Source organism: Bombus terrestris, chromosome 2, assembly GCF_910591885.1.
Source record: "Bombus terrestris chromosome 2, iyBomTerr1.2, whole genome shotgun sequence".
In the NCBI taxonomy this organism is placed as follows: Eukaryota; Metazoa; Arthropoda; class Insecta; order Hymenoptera; family Apidae; genus Bombus; species Bombus terrestris.
Genome location: NC_063270.1, coordinates 18,848,264 through 18,870,901, shown reverse-complemented (window position 1 = coordinate 18,870,901; position 22,638 = coordinate 18,848,264). Strand labels below are relative to the sequence as shown.

The following is a 22,638-nucleotide window of genomic DNA, read 5'->3' as shown; positions in this document are numbered from 1 at the left end:
CGTATCGAGTTATGAGTACGAAGGAAAGACGAAGATGAGATGGCGAGGACGTGCGAGACAGAGAATGAGATTTTTCGTCATTGGGTAACGTCTACGTATGACGGGGAATTATAGTCAATCGTCGATAAGTTATCGATAATTTTAGAAGAACGCCGCTGAAAAATGACGCTGCTTCGCATTTTGCACCGGGCATACCCGACAATTTGCCCGATATTATGGACTACTCATGCTACGGCTTTTCAACACTCGTGGCTGTCGTTGTTACCGTTACAGATACGATATCCAGTTTCGTACGATCAATACGTTTTTATAACCCCGAATTGGAGGTTCAGAACGTGGATTCGAAAAAGGTGCGAACACTGTAACCAAGCATTTTGCCCCGATACTTTCGCGAGTCTTCCATACTCCTTGGCCAAACGTGATATTTAATATAAATTAGGTCCTGGTCAACGATTGCGATATTATACGATAGTAATGAGAACAACGCAATTCGATATCCTAACAAATACCGTAGTTGAAGGAATATTGAAATTGTTGAAGTAATTACTTGGAGAAAAACTCTACATCTTTAGTTTTGTATATCCATGACCCGGAGACCGCTGTTACGAAGAGAATAGAATTTACCGAAACAAAAATAATTCGAAGTAACGAGAGGTCCGTATTATTGTGTCCTTGAATATAAATCATGTTTTGGGTTACAAGGTCTAGAAAGAAAAGAGCTATAAGTAGATTTCTTTTGTTGTGTTTTGTAGCCTTCGGCTAGAGCTACAAGGTTAACTTTCTGGTAATGTCCTTTGCTATAAATATATGAACGTGCTCCCTATCGTAGCTTCTTCTATTGTATCGTAACACTGTAAGAGCAAGGGTCCGGATCAGCATATATTATACTTATACTTATTTCAATATATTTTTCTATTAGAAATTTATCCACTCGTTCTTCTATCGGTTGACCTTAACAAAAAGCACAAAATATTTAGCTTGGAAAGTTTAAGGAAATTGAGAAGTCTGTTTTTTCGTGGTATGCGCAAGAAATATTTTATCTCGGAAGGTCGAAAGCTTTATTCCTTTGAAGATTACTAAATATTCTTGGAAGCACGTGATCAACCTAAATGCCTGTAAGAGATACGTGACCTTCAAGACAGAAACGATTTCGATTATTTCTTTTAAAATAGAAGAAAAATTACTATTTGAAATATTTAATAGATTTAGAATTACATAGGAAGAATTATTCGCATATAAAGTTTAATCTATCTAAACTCTAAAACATTCCTAGCATTGCGTTACAATTTGTCCGAGGATAGATTTTCTCTAGTATTCCTGAACTATATAAACCGTTTGGTAGTGATCAGTGAAAGTATCTTACGTTATCAGCACTCATCACTTGCCGCCATCTAAATGACAGGCAAAGAAACGAAATCGACGGCCGGAAGGAAGGAAGGAAGGAAGGAAGGAAGGAAGAAAGGAGGGAAAGAAGCTTACGACAAGAAAGAGCTTCTCCTCTGATCTAAAGTAGCGACACGATCTTCCCCGCGGACTCGCCCATAATTAAATATTACAAATGATCGCGCATCTGGAGTCGGCCTGCTCCTTTTGCGTTTTTTGTCAGGTCGAACTGAGAGGGAGGACTGTACTCTTCCACGCGATAACGATCCACGATCGCCCCGAAGGGAACCGTTCCGGCTTTGCCAGAGCGTAACTCGCTCTCGCTTCTCTTTCTCTTTCCCGACACGCTTCCAACCTAACCGCCTTTTACGCGCCTCTGCCTTTAAATGCAAAAAGTCGGAAGAAATTAATATCGAACCGTATATCGAAATGACCTTTCCTGCTCCTGAAATGATCTTTTCGCGCTTTACTAATACACTTACGGAGAAACATTTCCTGTTAAAAAAAAAAAAAAGGGGGGGTACATAGCAACGATAGCGTGGATTTTTTAATTTCTAAGATCAATGAGCAGCGATTAGTATAATTTGATCGAAAAATGGACGACGAGTCGGTGGTTGAGTTACGCGAAAGGTAATTATCGATTGGTAATTTTGTAAGTGGATTTCCTTCGTGGGAGTCGTATGTACTTTCGCCGAGATTATGAAATCGCGATCTGGTAACGGTCGTCCTAGAAAAAGTTTCGCACATTCACCTAAGCGTTCGTTGCCCATTTGGTGATCACGATGATTGTACGAACACGAGTGTAATCGCTTTAAGAAGCGGTACAGATCATCGTGTTTAACTGTAACTGGATGTTGTAACCGTACTATTATATATACCATTTAGAAACCAAGTAAGATATCGAAGAACACTAATGAGAAAAGGAAAAAATGAGAAAAAGGTCTTCGTGCAGTTGATTTCTTTCGTATATAAACTCTCCTTCAAGTTTTTATAGATTTTAGTTCAAAATCTCTCGTAAATCTCTCGCGTAATTTATAAATCATTATCGTTGCTATACAATTTATGTTAAAAATGTTTTTGTTATTACGCTCGTATCGAGTAATAAATTGTCGAACGCGAACACGGGATAATCGTTACGACGACAAAAATAGCCGAGGTAACTCGTTAACTGCGTCATAATGATCGCTAATGTTTGGTATTATTTTGTATTTTGCATAAAATAATGAGAATGAAAAATAATATGATAACGATAATACGGTAATACAGTGCGAGTAATAACGAGCATACGGGAGCATAACAATTAGACGAAAGCTATCTGATTACTTCCAAACATTTTATTTAGCCCTGGAAACGTCATTACGGTGTTCGTTAAAATCGCATTGCGCAAAGCTTGGAATTACTTTCATTGCGCGCTCGTGTTAAATAGGATTCCCCGTTAAATTCGAAATATTCTGTTCCACATAACGCGTACGCATACGTAGCCACGCATATTGTCAGGTTACGCGCTTAATTACGCGAGTCACGTACCGTTGTTCCACGCGCCTATGGAATTCTATGCGAGGTCCATGAGCGTTTTGCCGAATCAAGGATCATCGACAACCTCGGAATTTCCATGTGGAAAATTTACGAGACGTCCGATTGAGAAAAATCTAATTTCATCGCATGTAAATTATCCTTTGTTCGTTTTACTTATGAACGCTTGCGAAATTTTCTAAATTTTATTTTATCTCTTATCGTTCTTCTATCGGAGGATAGAGGAATCGTTAGATTTACATCGAATTACTTCGTTATACAATCCCAAGATACGGTCAGCCTTACATAAATACCTGTTTACACCTATGCCAAAGTACACGCAATCCTCTAGAATGTCATCTTCAAAAGTGAAATCGTTGTTGCGATCTCTGGTATCGAGTTTCTCCAATTTCAATACGAACAAAACGCAGTCAGTCTTATTCTACAAATCCATGACATCACTCTGTCATGAAGATACATTCTTAGAAATGAACATCTGGAGCGCTGGACAATCACAGAGACCGTCACGTGGCTGCATTCCCTGCCAGTCTCTAAACACGCTTCGATATAACTCGAAACCCGTCCTTCATCGTCAACAAGTTCATTCTAGCCGTGCAACATATGCACGACATGGTTAAACCAGCGTCAAAACGAACAGGTTTCCCGTGAAAGATGCGAATGGACCCAGGTGCCAGGCGATCCTCCCCGATCGTTCCAGCCTACTTTCTATATCAATGTCATTCGCGACCTCCATTCAACGTTTCGCTTTATCAGCATAACCGGAAGGGAAACAGTGAGAACGCGCGCTTATCGGCCGGCACTGATTTCTAGTTGAACGTTACTATACTCCGCAGCGATTCCGAGTAACTCGATCCTCTGTCCGTAGGCAACCGGTGTTGCGTCTATTAATGATCGCGAGCCGCGAGAAATTTAATTACGATACTTTTGCTTTTTCTCCCGAAAAAGATAATCTTCCGACCTCGTGAAACGAAACCATGGCCACAGATAAAAGTACAATTTCATTATATTAGGTCGTCCGAAAAGTTTCTTTCGTTATATAAGGAAATAATGGATGCAGAGTATTTTTCGTTTTATATTATTTTATCGAATTACGTATGATCCATTTTGTTCTATCAAACTAAAGATCACAACGTTCGACAGATTAGGTTTCGTGTTTGTATAAAGATGCGTTGTTGTAAAAGACGTGTATGTAGAAGAAAGACACTTTCCGGACAACCTAATAGATCGTACAAAGTGCACACGGAAAGTTTGTTGTTATTAATTTCTTGATTTGTCGCTCGAACAATTCGTTAGATTCATAAATATAAGATTTTTTTTAAAGTCGCTGATAAATCTATAGAGGTTAAGAAACAATCGAGCAAAGAATCGTTATTGGAGTGTTGAGCAGTATGCCAAAAATCGTACGACCAAGTCAAAGTTTCGATAATACGGAATTGACTATTGAATTTTTTCAGTAATCTTCATACGAGTGCAATTATAAAATGCGCTACTTCGTCGACCAATCACATATTATCGAAACTGGTGTTTCGTTGGTTGTGAGATTTTCGATGAAAATATTGATCTCTAGTTGCTTCTAACCACGAAATAGTACAAAAATGATTGTTTTCCTTATGTTTTCTCGCTGTTTCCCTCAAAGTAATCTTCGAACGTAATGAAGCAACGAATGCAAAAGAGGAATAAGAAGAGATAAGAGAAACAGCGGAACGGAGGAAAAGGAGTAGGAGAGCTTTGACCTCTTTGCCAGGTTCGTGGTTTCGAGGTACGGCGCGGCAAGTCGAGATCCATCTAGATAAAGACTCGCGGGGCAACGATCCGTATCGACCGACTGGAAGGACAATTGGAACTGAGATTTCGTAACGGCGACATAAACGTAAAGGCAAACGATCGCGGCACGACGCCTTCTCCTTGTAGACACAATCCGGGAATGCTGCTGTATCGTTCGTTCCGGCGTGCTCGGATACGAATTAAAATTCTGTGAATGCCAGCTCGTTCGTGAACGGTTCGTTAATGGTACGCGGTGAGCGGTGTCGAATCGATTTTTTTCGCCGGACCTCCACTTTATTCCCAAGATGTTCTCGGGATGTGAACAGAGAGACAGAGAGACAGAGAGAGACTGCTCGCGGATAATCGAACGCCAAATCACGTTTCCCTCGTATATACTTTATCGTACGCTCGGAATCGATTCTCTATCGTGTGACTAATTTCTGTGAATTATCCTGAAAGATGAAAGACACGTGAACAGCGAACAACGGAGAGACCAAACTATAATTTTCGTCGAGTGTACGGGCGAAGAAAAGGAGAAGTTTCGACGAAAGCTGCGTGCCACCGCGGGGTCCAATCCCACGGCGGCATGGACGTTGAATTATCGTCGAACCGTTAACAGGCGAAGAAATAACGAAGACTGGCTGCCCGGCGAGTTCTCATCAGGACATTCACGAAATTTCTCCTCTAGGATACGTGTATATATATGTATATCTATATGTATATCTATATGTACGTGTGTGAAACAGAGGTCAGGTTCAGGCTGCTGATGTAGCAGACAAAAATTCGATACGATCGTAGTTTGGTGGGTCTGTCGGTGCCGACAGGATTTTTCCTTGTTACGGTGGTCGGTAGTTCGACGGAAAACACGTGTTCTAGCTACAGGACGTACAACAAGAGGGTTGTTCCATTCTCCTTCTGTGTTTCGGCATTCCTTGTCTCTTGTCGAGCACGAGGAATGTCTTCCCTCATCCTCGTGTCATTGAGGAACACCGGGAAGATGAAAGACGTATCCTTACGTCATCATTGACGATCACGTTGGAAAAGCCTGGACAGCCTGATCAGCCAGATGCTGGACGAATGGAGGCAGAAGAAGAAGCAGAAGACGAGGAAGAAGAAGAAGAAGAAGAAGAAGAAGAAGAAGAAGAAGAAGAAGATGAAGAAGAAGAGACGAGCATGAGAGCAAAGAAGTTGAGAGAGGGAGGAGTAGCGAAGAGGAGTGAGTGTAGGGAGATACGAGCTGGCACTGAGAAGGGAGAAAAAAAAGGTGAAGGTGCAACGAGGTAGAAAGCAACCAGTTCAGGTCCAGGTATTCTATTATGCTCGGTTATCTAGATTATGGCATTCCTGCTTCGAGGAACCTGGCAACCTGGGGTGGACGGAATGGGGTGTTTCAGGATACCCGACTTCGCTCCGATCTCTGCCGTTCTCTCTCCTTCTGCGTCACGGTTTCGTTGCTTCGGAGCACCCATTAATCCTCTTCTGTCGGGTGAAACTCCGAAATTAAAAAAAAATATACGTGTAGATATGTATGAAGGAGGATCTCCGGGCCAGGGAAACGGTCGGACACGAGGAGGCCGGGGAGCCAGGTAGGCCGTTTCGAGGCGATCCCTTTTTCTGACTTCGAATCGTGGAATTTGTTATATCCCATTGAATTACGTTAAACCTTTCTTAAAACCGAGTGGTTCTGATCGTTCGGTATAACCTTTATACACACAACGCACAAGGTCCTCTTTCACAAAAGAGTCGTTCGTTAGGTTGACGTTATTAGCGAGAAACGCATCAACGGGACCTGGCCGTTTCGAAGGTGGCGCGATCCAGCCAAATTATTTATTTGTCAATGACGATCTGATAACGTCGTATAAATTGATACAGGACGTTCTTCGATATTCAAAGACCTATCCACACGGATTCTCGGGAAATATCCGCTCTTCATCGTGCGAGTGTGTGAATAGGTAAGCGCGTGTAAAAGAGGAGCCTGGACAAAACGGTGAGCCGAAAAATCCAGCAGCAGGTAGCCAGGTCCAGGTGTTATGTTGCCGTATCCTAGGTTTTTACGTCTTTGTTTTTAAAAGCTCCTATCGTATTACGCTAGTAGATTCCTTAGATCCGCGATCAGATTGTTCCAACTCGGAGCACATGGCGCCTGGCTGTAACTCGCGCGCAACCAAAATTTTCAGCCGGCCGACGGAACAAACATTTTTAGGTAGATTGTTTGTCGAGATAAACGAACAAGGAGACACGAGCCTTCTAAGACAAAAAAGCACTCTCGCCAGGTATTTCCATTGTCTTACCGCGTGGGTATAGGATCTAAGGAACTCGTGATTAGTCCGTTCGCAAATAACCTCGTGGCGCACGGCGCCTCTAGCAAATTGTATTCGTACAAATAGACCGAACCTGTGTCAACACGTCGTTCCATTAGCAGGCAAAATTCTGACTGTTTAGGGTGTGTCCACGTGAATCCACGATTGTGGAGACCGTGGCCATTAGCGCGGATCGGAGGAACAGGACCGCGAGTACCGGTTTTGTGTACGTCATCAGATAACTCTGTTAGATTTCTTTGTCTTGTCGAGGAATAGATAAGGGAATATGGAATCTAACACGATGATTAGAATGGACGACGAGAGCCGGCTAGAACAATGGACGGGGTAAAGAAACTCCGGGAAACACGATGCTCGTTGGAGAGATTAGAGGCGTACAAAGTACGGCTAGGTATGAGGAAGGAAAATTCTATGGTTTTTTCGACGAAGGAAAACGATGTACACTTTCGAACGAGTAAATAGAGGGAACAGATACGTCGATGCTGATAAGTAAGGAACGATTCGTGGAGCCGCAACAACCACGGAATTCGAGGTATTTCGAATCGAGTGGATTCTATGGAAACGCATGAAAGTTTCGCGATGGTATCTTCGGACGCGTTCGGTTTCATTTCGGCATTCCTGCATATATCTTGGTTTTTGAATTAATTACGGTTTTAACAGGCTGAACTTTTCACAGGATAAGTATAATCAAACTATGCAAACTTTGCTATGTTTCCTAACAAAAACGTACGATATATCCGGATAAGATATCGATATAGCCATTTATTTGTTCAATTAAAGAAAAATCTCTTTCTAAATATCGCATCGTTAATCCTTTCGTATCCATGGACAAAGCGTTTCTCCATATCAATTTCGAAACTGATCGTTACCCTTATCGCTGGACTTGGCACCGAATGAAAAATCTCATTCAGAGCGTAGTACGATCGATGCGAAAAATCTATATTCCTCGGCTTATTATTTCGAGAAGAACGCTGAAAGAGACAGTAGATAAACGCATGGCATCCTGAGAACCTCGCGGAAGTTCGAACAAAGAGACGTAGATCGTCGAGGATCGTCGATGATCCTTCGTTAACAAGTAACAGTACCGACATGTTTGCTCTTCGATAACCGCTATATCTAATGAAAATCCCGAGAATCCTGTTTTCCATTCTCATGCAACGGCATCCATTGCGGAAAACATCGCGAAACTCGCGACGAGATAGGATCGAACGATCGTTTCGGGTGTAACGAACGACAGCGGCGTCGCTCGGAAAGGCAACTGTGCCCGCTCCTCGAGGTGGATCGATCAACGAGGGCCGATAACGGGGATGATTACTTCATTACGCGTCGTCGCTTGCCGTCGTCCGGTAACGCGAAAGTCGTACCGTTCGTCGAAGGTATGTCGAGGACTCGGAGGCGGAACAGCAGTGAACGCCAGCAGCAACGGCAGCAAGGGAGCGGGCACACGGTGCCAGGCAGCAAGGATTTAGTGCGACCAGGTCCTTGAAAGAGTCGTAAATGAGCGGTCCGGTGGTTTCTTGCCTGCCCCACAGATGGCGCCGGTTGTATCGTTAAGAAACGCTTCGCGAACGCTTCTACGAGGTTCGAAGACCTTTCGAACTGTTCCATCCGCTTTGCAAATTATCCTTGCACCCACTTGCACCATAATTTACAAAACTGATATTAGCGAATCGACAGGTTACGAGTTCTTTTTGCAAATGCATTTGTAAGAGAGATTTGTAAATATTAGATTGTCCGAAATGTTTCTTTCGTTTTATAAGGAAATAATAGACGCGCAATGTTTTTCGTTTTATATTAGTTTATTGAATTATGCACGAACATAATAATAGAAATAGAACGAAACGGATCATATGTAATTCAATAGAATAATATAAAACAGAAATTGTAGTTCATCTATCATCGCCTTATGAAACGAAAGAAACTTTTCCGACAACCTAATGCCAAGTATTATGGATTTTATAGAGTAAAAAGACTTTTTGAAGAGGTTTACGTGAATTTCGAAGCAAGAACGTAGGGACGATCCTTCCAGTTGGAATTAGTGGAATTGTGGTTTGACGATAGAAGATCGACAAATTCTTAACAGTTGATTATGTTTGATTAGTTCTAGGAATTGCGTGACTCACGTTCGGCTAATAAAACAACTGTTGGTGCCACTTGTGTTTTGGGGGAGAAACAGGGTAAACTGGTAGAATAATATTTGGGGTGGACTATGTACGATCGAATACCCGGTTCCCTGTGACGAAAAAGTCTTCGATAATTTCGAAAAGCTATCAAGCGTCGTGCAGAGATCCCATTCGACGCACGGAAAGAACCGATTAGAAGCTAGAAATCTAAGAAAGATTAGAATATATAGCTTGTAACTATCGATCGGCGTTCATGTACTCTATTCGTATCTGTGCCGTATGCATTCCTCTTCCGCGAAGTCTATAAAAGTAGCTGTCTGCTAGCTTGATAAAAATAGATAGCCATATCTACGTTTAACACGGAATAAACAAGTATTACTCGTGACCGCCTGTAACGTTAAAACAGCCCACGTACCAAGAATCCGTCATAGAATGGTATTTGCGATAGTTGCATCATCTAGCACGAAGCATTATTTAACGTTTCCAACTAAGATTTTGCTTCAATTTCATCGAAAGGCTATAAAAAGAAAAGAAAAAAAAAAAAGAAAAAAGAAAAACAAACAACCGCGTGTATTATCAACATTTGACGAAGAATTTGTGGTTAGAGGATACGTCTTCGAGACACGCGCAGCTCCTTACGGACGAAGAAGCCTGTAACAGCGTTTGCACGTCGGCCGAGGCGAACGACTCACGAGCGGTGACTGTGTAAATGTAACATCGTTGCGTGGCGTGGCCGCGTGTACGCGAAGAAACACGTATGCACACGTGACCAACGCTGCGTACATCCCTGTGTGGACGTGAATGCACCGCTCATTACGGGATAATGGGTTATTTCGATCCTCCTCGAATTACCGAGTCGACAATGAGGGATTCGATTCGAAAAAGCCTCGCTGCTGTGCCCGCTCCCTCTCCTTTCTGTCTGACGGAGCCGCGAGTCCTTTCAGGGTCCCAGCAGCGAGCGATGGATTGGAAGCGAGATGGCGTAAAGAAAAAAAAAAGGACGATAAAATGAAAAGGAGGAGGAGGAGGAAAGAGAAACAGAAGAGGAGCGGTTGGTGGCAGGGGGAGAGAGGGAGAGAGAGAGCACGGTCAGACGAAACAGGCCGAAAGAAAGGCACGAAGAGTTTTGGTCGGTGGCTCGAAAACCGAGGAGACAAATGAGGACGAGCGAGCGAGGATACGTCGGTAGAAGGGATCGTGAGGCAGTTGCTCTCTCGTTCGTTCTTCTCCTTCATCCTCCTTTTTCTCAGCGTGTTCAACGTCTCTTCATGGAACGCGCACCGCAGGACCTCGAGGTGCAATCTCCTGCACGGTTTTGAAGACGAAACGTGCACTTATACGCACTCATCATGTGCATATGCTTCTCGTCCTCCCTCCCCCCCCCTCTCTCTCTTTTTCTCCCACGCAACACGCAAATACGCATGTTCTTCCGTAACACCGAGCGAGTCTCTCCTTTATTCGAAGCACGGAAATCATCGACAGCTCGACGACTCTCTTCCCGCTGCGGTGAAACGGAAATTGGTATTTTACGAATCCTTTCGTGGTCTCGAGGATGTCCAAGCGATGCGGCAAAATCGTTCGACGATAGGTGGAACGGAATTTAGGACGTAGGAAACTGGGAACAAAGGGTACGGTTAACGCGATTGGTATCGATTTAACATAGCCGACATCGCAGTTTTTCTTTTTGGCGAGGAGGGCGATTTATGACTCTGTCCTAAATTCTCCGAGCTGGTTCGTTCTCCTATTGGTTTTTCACGCTCGAACGAAACGTTTCTTTCATTCGGCATCGATGAATTTGATTTCTACGTAAAAAAGAATGTACACGTTACGACGAAGGTCTCGAAAGTTCTGTTAGTTGGACAAGTAATTAAGTAAAGATAAAGATAAAGCCGAAGGATACGGCAAGCGGGTTTATTAACTTGATCCAGTACGGCCGTCGTTTCCACCGAATTCATAACCGAAGCGAAGCCCGTTAGGTATTTTAAAATTCATCCTGGAACGTTGCACCAGGCAGCGAAACGTGATGTTTCAGAAACCGGACAGCTTTTCATTCTCGTTCCTAACACTCCGTCAATTACGATCGATAATTGAGCCGCTATAGCCGCGCCCGAGGCCCCATTAAAATGCGTTAAAATTCTCAGCAAACGAAGGGAGTACGAGGCTCTCTGGCCAGAGACAAAAAACGAACGCGTCGATTATGAGCTAATTGGGCCAACGCGGGACGACTTATCCTGCGAGTTCCCGTGGGAATAAAATTATTCGTCCGTTCGGCGCACACCTACGGCCGAACAAATATGCGGCTTCGTCTTCACGCAACCCACACAAACGCCACGTGCCTCCGTGAAATACTCGTGTGTGCATACACGCTGCTCGGGCCCGCAATTATTTTAAGTGTATAGCGATATCCGAGCAGCTATTAATGACGTTCCTCCGCAGATGAAATCGCGTGCTGACCAGGGATAACGCGTCCAACAGCGTATAGTGTATACACGTAGGCGCGAATTAATTGGTATAATAATGATCATTACGGTGCACCGTCTACAATCAAACGATACACTTTTTTTTTCTGGCGGACAAACGTGTAACGTGGTCTCGTGCAAATGTTCGCCACCTGCTGAGCCGTGGAAATTTCTCATTGCGCGTATCCGTTCGCCCTTCGGGTGACGAAACCTATGGGAACATCGCGATTCGCGACGCCCTATCGACTGACAAACGCGGACGACCATACTCGGGGGATCATCTGGGAAAAATGGATTGCGTGGGTAACGCGAAATATCGTTCACGCTCCGTGCTAGATGATGGCTATCTGTCGACGCACAATACGCGATTACTTCGTAAGTCTGATATACGACCGCCGGTCCCCATCGATCGCTCCCCTACCCTCGGTTCTTGTTGGGCAAATATTAATTTCCACGGGCGGGAAAATTGATTTTAACCGCTGGCAGGATTTTGGGATGGGCGTACGCGGTCTGTTCGTTGAAATTGCAACGTTACGAAGAAATTTTGAGAACGTACGAAGCTTTGATCGACCGCTAATTTATGTCGCTGTATGCTGTTCTTTACCTAGTAAAGATTTAGGATATCGCGATATTTATCCTACCGTAGACTCTGACGCTATTTTCCCCTCTTGCTTTCTATCCCTCTAACCCCGACAACCCATCCATCGTCCATTTGTAGCGATATAAGGAGGCGCACGAGGAATTAGGACATAAATTCCTGTGGAACGCAGGCGTTTTATGGATTACGGTGTCGTACACGGCCTGCGAACAACATGTAATCGCATGTAAGTCCTAACCACGATGTTACAGGGGTTTTTCGCTGTTGGCGAGGGTGCCCCTTCTTTCTCCCCGAGTATGGACCAGAGACACGGACAGCCGTAGAGGGGTTTTGTAACAGGAAACAGCTGTCGTTCGGGAAGGACACTTTTCTGACGATTTTACCGGGGTCCCTTTTCACGGATGCGACGGGCGCCGCCGCTTTCTCTCCTTCTTTCTTTCTGGACGTGTTTTCTCGACGTGTCTGGTTTCCAGTTTCCAGGCGATCCGTAGCTATTGGCCAAAGGCTCCGTTCGCGTTTAATTAACCGTAACGCGGTCTTCGTAGCTCGTAACGCCCCGACGTACGCTTTTTCTCCCTTACGCTGGTGACTCTCGAGTGTAAGGCATCCGTATTGTTGCCGGAGCAGGAAGCGGGAGGAGAGAGCACCGGTTGCATGGGACACACCGAGTAATGATGTACACGCGTGCTTACGCTAATAATGATCTTTTGTTTCTCGGCCTCTTTGCGGATTTTTACGAAAGATATTTAATACTGATAACGTCAGGATTTATTGCCAGCCGCCAGAGTCTGCTGGAGATAAACGTGCCTCTTGGAGCAGCTTCTCTCCCTCTCCTTCTCTCTCTCTCTCTCTCTCCCCCTCTTTCTCTCTTTCTTTGAGCTACCCACAAGGACACAAGGGGTGGAGAAAGAGGAACTTTTTCCATGGTTGGAACTCTCCGAGTTGCTTCGCCAGTAAACGCTAACGACGAAGAGAACGGAATATTCCTTTCGCTTATGGTTCCTCGACATCGTGAGACGTGGCCATAGGATTATCGATGTAACTCGCGTTAAATTAGCGATATCGAGTTCGGTTAACGACAAATCGTACGCGCGCTGAGGAATGCCTTGTCAACGATTCCGCTTTCCTTTTGTTGTGCGTTTTTTATCGCCTAATTAATCACGATGACTTCCTCTTAGCGAGATAGTCGCGTTACAAAGCGATAATAGTCTCGTCGTCGAAAGTAAATCACGCGCGAATGGATGGATGTAACTTATAATTCGTAAATCAGTCGGCAGAGCGTTTTCGATCGGCGTTTCGCGCCACGTTTTCGCACTTTTTCGCGATCATAAATCGTTCTCCGCGGATACCACATAGAAGAGTATAAGAGTGTATTAGTCGTGCAAGAATTAAGACTCTCTCTCTCTCTCTCTCTCTCTTTGATCTGTGCGAGTCGTAGAACGTTAAACACGTGGTAACAGGAAGAAGGCGTCCTGCAAGTTCATGGAGATATTTACGCGCTGTCCGCGTACTCGTAAACGTCACCGGTGTGTCTTGCGTCTCGTTTTTCTCGCGTAGACCCGCGTTGACGCGATGCTGCTACGGCCCGTTAACTTTTAATGATGAATAATTAATTTGCCGCTCGTTAAGCCATGCGCCACATACTCCAGACGCACGCGATTTAACGATGCTTGTAATCGGCTGATTTGACAGAAACATTTCCTTCGAATCGAGTTTTCTTCTTCTATAATTACTTTAATCATAGGAAAATGACGCGCTTCTGTTCGTCGTGGTTTCGCGTATTTATGTAAAGACGAAGAAGCTCCGAGACTTCCTTCTGTAATTGTATGAAATGCATTTCATCCGTTTAAAATAATTTGTCGTCCTCTATTTTCGATAGCCAAACTACCGATCACTCAACCGTCGTTAAACCAGGAATAAAATGTAAGGTTATTGGATGAAACGATTAGACTGGGATACAGGCGATTTTATAGGTCGTTATTTACCCGCTCCGCGAGGCGGATTTCAATTTTCCTGTAGGAAGGGCGTCGCTTTAACGAGAAGGGAACCGATGACTTCAGGCTGGCGGTACTCGCAAATGTAGAGATTTCACACTGTTCGTAATGATACTTCGCGGAGCGAGCTATTTGCAGTGTACCATTTGACTTCTGTGCAATTTGCCATCAGCGTAGTTTCGTCGTTTATTTTGCCAGACGCGATTAAACGAAGATCTCATTTTTCCTGCACGAAGGCCGCAACATGTCTCCTCTAAAGTTACATTTTTAAAATAATTTTAACAGAAATCCTTGTTGGCATTTTTGTCGGAGTTAGCGGAGTAATTAGGATCGATCGATTCGTACGTGATCTCCAGGTTGTTTCCTATCGTCCCGTCGTGACGAAGGTGTTTCTTTGTTTCCGCGTGATTCGACACGGCAACGGCGTGCCGGCCGTCGGTTATTTCCATGAATCGGGCAGCGAATTCTCAATCTTCGGTACGAAGGGTACTAGTTTCCTCGGGGAAACCACTGATTTGTGGCTGCTGCAAATCGATGTTGCCTTAATACTCGAAGCTATAAAGCGCCACGAAACGAAGCTACCGAGAGCCGGATAATAGGAATCTTCGGTGGTTTTCAAAAACGAGCTTCTTGCTGCGTGTACACCGGCAATTTAATAACGGTACCGAGGCCGTGTTAAAGTGTAACGGTTTATGAAATCTACACCGCGCCGAAATTAAGATTTTTCGTGGTAACGCGCCACGGTGCACTCTAATTTTAGGCCGTGGCGCATCGTTAACGCTCGACTTGCTAAAACCGCCATTCTCGTGCAATTAGATATTTATCACACACAGATATTTCGTATGTAACGAACAACGATGCTGCAGTTAACATGCCATTGCGTATCGGTTTCGCGGACGATACGTTCGATTCGCAATTTGTCACGCTTGTCGCTAGCATTACGCGTTAACGGCATAATTCTGACAATCGTGAACTGCTTCGAAACGAACGATTTCGAGGAAACGATAGGGGATCGAAGGCGTTAGATGTCGAGGATTCTGAACAGGATCTGTCACAACTGTTTGACGGTAAGTTTATTCGCGTTATACCTGACTTACTCTATGAAATAATTGGATTCGCGATAAAGCAACGCTAGTTACTAATTTTGCGACGTTGATTTCTCAATTTTTCATACTATTGCTTGCAAAGCGACAAGCAGTTTTCATTGACCGTGATTTTTCGACTCGCGTTACGAGATTCCGAGTAAATTAAAAGTAATCGACGAATCAATGGAACAGGTGAATGTACAGAAACGTTCTCTTATCAGATCCAGATATATCACTTTCTTTCCACTGTAGACTATATAATATAATATGATATAATATAATATAATAAAAGAATAAATTTACACGATCGGGTTATTTGACACTAGCTCGATATGTTTACGCGAAGCTAGGTAAAATGCGAAACACTTTTGACACACTGTGACGAATATCGTTGTTCGAACGCCATAAAATGTCAGGAACGGTGTAGTACATATCGTAACGTGGAAACGAGTGTCATAAATATATTCTAATACGAATGCGTATAATCGTCTTTCAGGTGTCGATAATACCGGCACTGTTATCGTGAAATATAAAGTGCAATTTAATACTTTGTCAGCACGTTGGTCTTGTCGCAGAATTAACGACGTGGCCGATCAAAAATACGACAGGCCGTGTTACGCGTATGTGCGAAACAAGTCGAATACGAAACCGTAAGCGCAACGACAACCAGAAACACTTATTGCACGGGCCGTTCCATGCCTTTCCGAACCCGATAGAATCGTCTAGCCGCTCGCGCGCGCGCGCGCACTCGGAAGAGTAGAGAGTTCAATAATCTACCGCGGCAGATCTTCTTGTCCGGCATTGAAGTCTCCAGCGGTGCTGCAGCATCTGCGACCGCGATCGTGCCTCTGTCGTCGTTATTTCGCCAACGACATCGTGATCGTTTAAAATTCTTCTTTAAATCGATTATCTCCACGAAACTCGCCTGACTAATTGATCCGATGACGATTTACATCCATTGCTGCTCCGATTAAAAGAATAGTTTGAACGTTTCGTCGTCTTGTTAACCAGAGTTATCTTTCGCCATTTTTTAATCGAATCGTTTTAACGTGTTCGACACAGGCGAGTAAAGAGATGCCGATCGTTTTTAATACGTTCCATCATAGTTACAAAGAGTCGAATTCACGTCGAAAACACAACGAGGTAGTAAACGTCGAGCCTGGCGCGCTCTGGCCCGCCAGTAGAGAATACACTTGCCAGCGTAACATCGTGGAAACAGATTTATGATAATCAACGAGCCACTGGTCTCCATGCCTCGCACGACAGCTTTTTTCTCTCCCCGTGCCCCCTCCTCTACCCTTGTTTCACGCTGAATTTCTTCAAGCGAATTTCGATTTTCCAATAAGCGGCCGAGATTTACACCCTCTTTATGCGCGCGGTCTCGCTTCTTCGGCAAGAACACGCTCTTCTTTCCAGCAGTATCTTTTCCCTCCTTTTTCTCCCTTTCTGCCCTATCTTCTCCGTTTCCTTTTTGCTCGCTATATACGTGTTACTTCCTTTTCGATTTTTTTTCCGTGCGGGACGTGTTTTTTACTGCCCTTCGTACGTCCCTTGAAAAAGACAGTCTGACAACGTCCTTCTCCTTCGCGAAATGGATTCTCACACGTACGGGCACGCACACGTTCCACAGTTCAGCTCGTCCTGGCTGTAAGTAATGCATGCGCGACTTCAAACCGATCGTCAAAGTCAGCCGGACGTCGGGGCCTTATACGAGAGAGGAGAATAGGGTGCCCGGATTTCGTTGTACGATGTGCGCTGTGCACGCACACACTGTTGCGCATTCAAGTTCTCGGGCACACCGTGCACGATAAAAAGTTGCGTCAACTTTCCGCCGAATATCCACGCGATATCTTTCGGGGCGTTCCTTCGAAAATTTCGTTCTACCGTGGTAATTTCTTTATTTTCTTTAAATATTCTTTACGGCAGAACTTCTACAAAATATCCTTCGCGATCGTCCGATCGAATTTCTGGTAATTTTTCGTCCAAGTTCGACCGATCTTCAGACCGCGTCCTTGAAAGTTCGATGGCGAGCAAAAATTTCGTTTTACGAGCGTTCTTTCTCGGACCGAATTAGTTGGCGGGATGTGCGCCGACAACGATGGCGAGATCGAGAAAACGATCGGCAAGAAACTACAGACGATCGAGAAAATTACGAGGCTGGCAAGTTTTTCACGCTCGTCGAAAAGGAGGCGAAGCGAGCGAAAAAAGAAATGATATCGCGTCGATTATAACGTTGACGCGAATCACGAGCGTGTTTCTTGTCCAACGCGTATCGTGCGCGAATTTACGCATTCACCGCTGCACCGGCCAGGATGCTAAAAAGTAGTGCGAACTACGCAAATTGCCGAGCAAAACCTGCGAAAGAAATTGCTCGGCTAACAAGCTGCTTATAAGGACACCGCTTCCTCGAGTAACAAGAAAAAAAAAGAAGAAAAAAAAAGAAAAAGAAGAAGAAAAAAAGAACGGGAACGTTACGAGCCTTTTACTAGCACAATTCGTCGACAGGGTACTGTTACGGTAGCCCAGGATGATTTTCACGCGAAATCTAACCAAGTTACACGCGAATTTTCGGTACGTTCTTATACACGACGAGAATATGATTTTTTTTTTTTACCGTTGTTTCACACACGAAACGAGTTATCCGGGACAAGTAGAAAAATACCGTGACAGATTAGATTAACTACGTAATGTGGATTTAATTGGCAGTGCGGTGAATCGAGCCTGCCGCTTCGGTTTGACGAGCGCCACTTTGATTTCGCTCGTCGTCCGAGCAGGAAGCGAGCAACAGAGAACGCACTTATAGATTTTTTTTCCAGATAAAGTAACGAGCCTCGTTACCCGGCCAGATTTACACGTTTCGCGTGAAACTATGCTTACGCGCGATACAAAACGCGTGACGCGTAAATTCCGACGAGTATTATACACCTTGAATTACCGTAGCTTTCTTCGTTCTGCCCTTTCTGCATGGATATGTTCTAGTTAACACTTTATGACCGATTGTTTCTCGCGTACGTTCAACGACGACTGAGAATATCGAATATTCCGCATCTAAAGTAACGCGTCTGTCGTAATCTTTCTCCACGCGAGAAGATCATCGAGTTGGGAAAAACAAAACGCGATACTTGCCGAAATATTCGTTAATAAAGCCGAATAAAAATTCCCACAGATAGCGCATTTAGAGCTAAGCGCACGCGTTAACCTATTGCCCTATAATATACAATCACACTCGCGCCGCAAATTATGGTCTAAACGCGGCTTAATATATCTCGACATTTTTCACCTGTCACGGTGTTGGAGCAGTTGTTATATGGGCAACGCTGGCGCGCGGAACCATTAAAAGGAACCGTATGGGTTTAACGGTTTAAAGTTGCAAAGAACATCGGTACCGAATAAAAACGACGCAAGGAAGTTGACACTCGCTAACGAATTTTACAGCCAGTTGGTCAAAGTTCAAGCACTCCTGTAGAACGAAGAAAATTGATCGGTCACGCGGCTACGCCGAAAGCAATTTCCCGTGGTTCTAGCTGCTGGAAATCGCCGTTTCTTCGCTTTTATCGTCGACGATTTGGACCGAGTCGACGTCGGAACGATCCCCGTGGCTCGGTCCATTTCGCGGGCGCATTAAAGCGTGGCCGGCGTCGCGATGCGCCCCTGTAATTTTGGCAGACACGATACCGCGGCTTCGTCGCGATAAAAGCTCCGCCGCGCCGGAAGCGCAGGATCGTTACTCGAAAGGCACGACGCCGCGAAAAATCGATTCTCCGACGAGCATCGCTACGAGACGCGTTTGGCACGCGTGCCAACGCGTGTATGCGTATTTGCACGAGACTCGACGAGCGGCAGACGCGAACAAAATGAATCTTTCACTGTCTCAAGGTCTGGGAAGAGTCACGTGGCGGAGGATTTTCCTCGCGCGGAGGAGAAAATTTGAATTTGGCTTACATGGAATTGGTGGTGTTCCAGTACATGCTGATCGTCTTCGCGCAGTTGCTCACAGTGGAGAGTAGAATCGTTTGCAGGCAGACGAAGAACACCAAAGTTACAAAGGACGTGGAAACCATCGTAACAACGTGGACGAACGAGCAGCGCGCACCGCGTCACCACTGCTCACCAAGAATACAACGATCAACGAACAACCACGACAAAAACAAGAATAACAAACAACGACACCTGCACTTTTCTTATTGTCGTCCACAACCACCTTCCACCACTGTTGCACGGACACCACATCCACACTTCACTATTTTCGTTAGAATCGGTTCTCGTTTTCTTTTCTTCCTCTTCTTCCTGTCCTATCTCTTTTTTCCTATTTTTCTCACGTCAGAGATCGAAATTCCGGGACTCGCGTATCCTCCTTATCCTCGATACATTCCTCTCGCAACTTTCAGCTTTCGACCAACTTTCAACGATCGACAAATCTTCCCACGTTTTTCGCACGCTCCTCTGGTTCGGTGTGTTCTAGCGGAGCGTCTAACAGATCGAGAAATTCGTCGAACGTTGACTCGACGAGTGGCGAAATTCTTTGATGAAATGGTCGGTGATGCGCGATTGGTCGTTAGAATCGGCGAAATTTCTCCGGTGTTCTGTTTCCAACGGTGCCCACCGTGGTTCGCGTTCCATGGGTCCACCCCGTGTTTCTCTCACCTGGAGCGCACCTTACTGGCCCTCTCATTGGTCTAACTTTACCGGAATCCGATAGAAACGACGACGAACTGTCGATAGAGGAGTCTGTCTAATAGCTTGGTCGAACATGCGGCGCATCGGACAGATGATTTTACGAAAAGTCCACCGTTCGATAGATGGAAGGCTGTCGTTCGCAGACAGTGAGGGTATCCGACGCTCAGCGACGGGATCACGCGAATCACCGTACAACCGTGAACCTGCCGAGCATCTCACCAACGACCCTTTTCTCTCGGATCGACGTTATTTCAGATGAATGAAAACCTTCGGCTAAATAACCATCGAAGATTTCTCACTGTAAATGCAAACTCTCACTGAACGATAAAAGCACCAGTCTCCTCTGTGACAATCCTGGCAGCTACCAGGAACAAGGAGCAAGGGAGCAAGAAACTCTGGTCGTCAGAGATCGCACTGTGAAATCTCACGGATGGACCAGCACCAGAAATCTAGGGAAACGGAGCGGTACCTTTTTACACCCGGAACACACCCCCGTATACTTTCTCACGCACTTACGATCCGCACGGGTCGCATAACCAGTGAAACGGAGCGACGCTCTCTCACTTGTTCGATCAAGATCCGTACCGATATATCGGTTTATCCAAGGTATAAATCGGTATAAATCCAAGAGGACGATAGAACACTGAGAAAACTTCTTCGTTGATCTTTCGCCTCGATACGATCGTAGGCCGACACGCGTTACTTCGTCGAGGAGCGACTCGAGCAATGGTTTAAGAGGCACTCGCTGCGTCGAGACGAGCCTCGTGAACGCGGAGAGAACGGTACCTTTCTGCACGGTGTCGCGGACGCGTCTGTCGGCCGAGCGGACTGTCGCGGCCGTTCGTCTCGCGTCGGCAGACTCGAACGACGACCGGGGGTGTCGGGGAGCGCCGAGCGTTGCCGGAAACGCACGAAGCCCGAGGACCCTCGTTCCCTCCGTGGCTTCGCCGACGTGTCTTGCCTTGGTCCGCGACTACGCGGTATTACGCCGCCTGCTCGCGAGACGCGAGTTTCCGAGTGGCTCTCCCTGCGAGCGCGTTCCCGTCGCTTCGCTTCGTCTCGAAGCTCGTTTCGAAGCTCCGGATACGGAGAGTGTCGTCGGTACGCGATGCGAGATTCACGTTTCTCGCACGAGTTGCAATCGTCGCGACCACCCGTGTCGATTGCACGCGGTGAATTTTCACTCTTTGGTCCATCGCGTCGCGACAGAAAGGCAGTTCTCAGTTTCCAGTTCGTAGTTGTTCGAGTTTTTAACCGAACTCTCTCAGTTGACAGGTTTATTTGTAACTGATCGACGTTGTTCAGGTATCCATGTATATCTTCGAAGAGAAGGTGCAGATCGATGTCGACGACGATAGGTGATTTCGATAGGAAGGTGGCGGAAGGTTGGATAGGAGTTCGCGGGCGGTTGGGCGCGGACCGTGAACGTGAGAGTATTTGATCGGGACGGCACGAGGAGGAGAGGCGCGAATTTCGGACAAATTTCATCGCAGCGAGCTCACGAGGTGCGGGAATTGGATTTTTTTAAAAGCAATTTTCCCGTGGAATTACGTTTCGTGGGCCGTTAGTGGGGGCAGGGTGGCAACTTTATTCATCGCGTGCCATGTTTGGCCCGTGAGGCCCAAGTTTTCGAGGTCGATCGAACACTGTTAAACGAATTCGCGTAATTACCGCGCCGTTGATAAGATACGTAATTTCCTGTTTAAGATGCTTGGTTATCGTTCGTTTCGCTCGTCTGCAAAAAACTTTTACCGTGGTCTCTGTAGTTATCGAAGGTACGATTACTGAAACTTTGATCGCGATCGTAACAATCTCTTAAGTTGTATCACGCTTTCGACGGCGGTAAAAGCTCGATATATAAATTCTCAATTGTACGTTGTCGAGGTTCGAAGTTGATAATTAAACGAATTAATAATTGCCAGTTGGATATCGCTTTATAATTATTTGCCATTCTATTTCTCGGATCTTTCTAGTTACACATCGATAGAAAATATTCAAGTATTTAACCTAAACAGTATTCGTTTGCAGTTTAGGTCGATTGTGTTAGTACTTGCTATTGCAGTGAAGTTTTGAAATTTGAAGTTTACAAAGTGTGACGTATTTTTTATTTCAAAGTTTCCAGTGTTTGCAATATCGTAGGCCCTTGTTTCCAGCTGCGATATTGCGCGTAGTTATTTAAAATTGCCAGTGTTGTAATTTTCGTGTTATAGTTCAATTTATTTGAGAGATACGTCAACATATTTAGACGAGTTACTACGTGCAAGTAGCTTATTGGACGTAAATCAGTCGAGATAGAATGTCAAACGGAATTGGGATCGCGGAGGGTTAAACTTCTATCATTACGTAAGTAGTATCAACAAAATCTATCCACGCAATCCCCCCTTGAAATAATGTCTCAAAAAATTTCCTAAAATTCGTTACGTATCCGACATAACGAATCCGATTTTCTAGCTTAAAAACAAAAGCAATTCGTTTTGAGAGGTAATCGATCCCTTTTATCGACTATACCCGACCGTGACTCTTCTATTTTTCGTGGCGATTTAGACGAGACCCTCTCTCTGCAATTTAATGAAAACGGCAACGAACGCGATGATCGAGTTAGGGAAAGTTCGCGACAATGTGTTTTCGTTTAATCAGGGACCGGAGGATTCCGGGGTGTCCAGAAACCGTTCTGAGATTGTCGCGGCTGGCGTTGCGGCGGTAC

General features: G+C 45.1%; 1 protein-coding gene across 3 annotated transcripts in view; it reads right to left on the bottom strand.

Moving 5' to 3' along the window:
- The window catches only part of LOC100644552 (ephrin-B1), a 58,136-nt gene extending 37,357 nt beyond the window's left edge, over window positions 1-20,779 (bottom strand). For all 3 annotated transcript variants that reach the window (XR_007225930.1, XR_007225929.1, XM_003394013.4), the window contains exon 1: window positions 19,200-20,779. Coding sequence is in view for 1 of the 3 variants with exons in the window: in XM_003394013.4 (XP_003394061.1) it covers window positions 19,200-19,318 (119 nt within the window). In the remaining 2 variants the exon portion in view is untranslated. The remainder of the gene's footprint in view (window positions 1-19,199) is intronic.
- Between the last annotated feature and the right edge of the window lie 1,859 nt (window positions 20,780-22,638).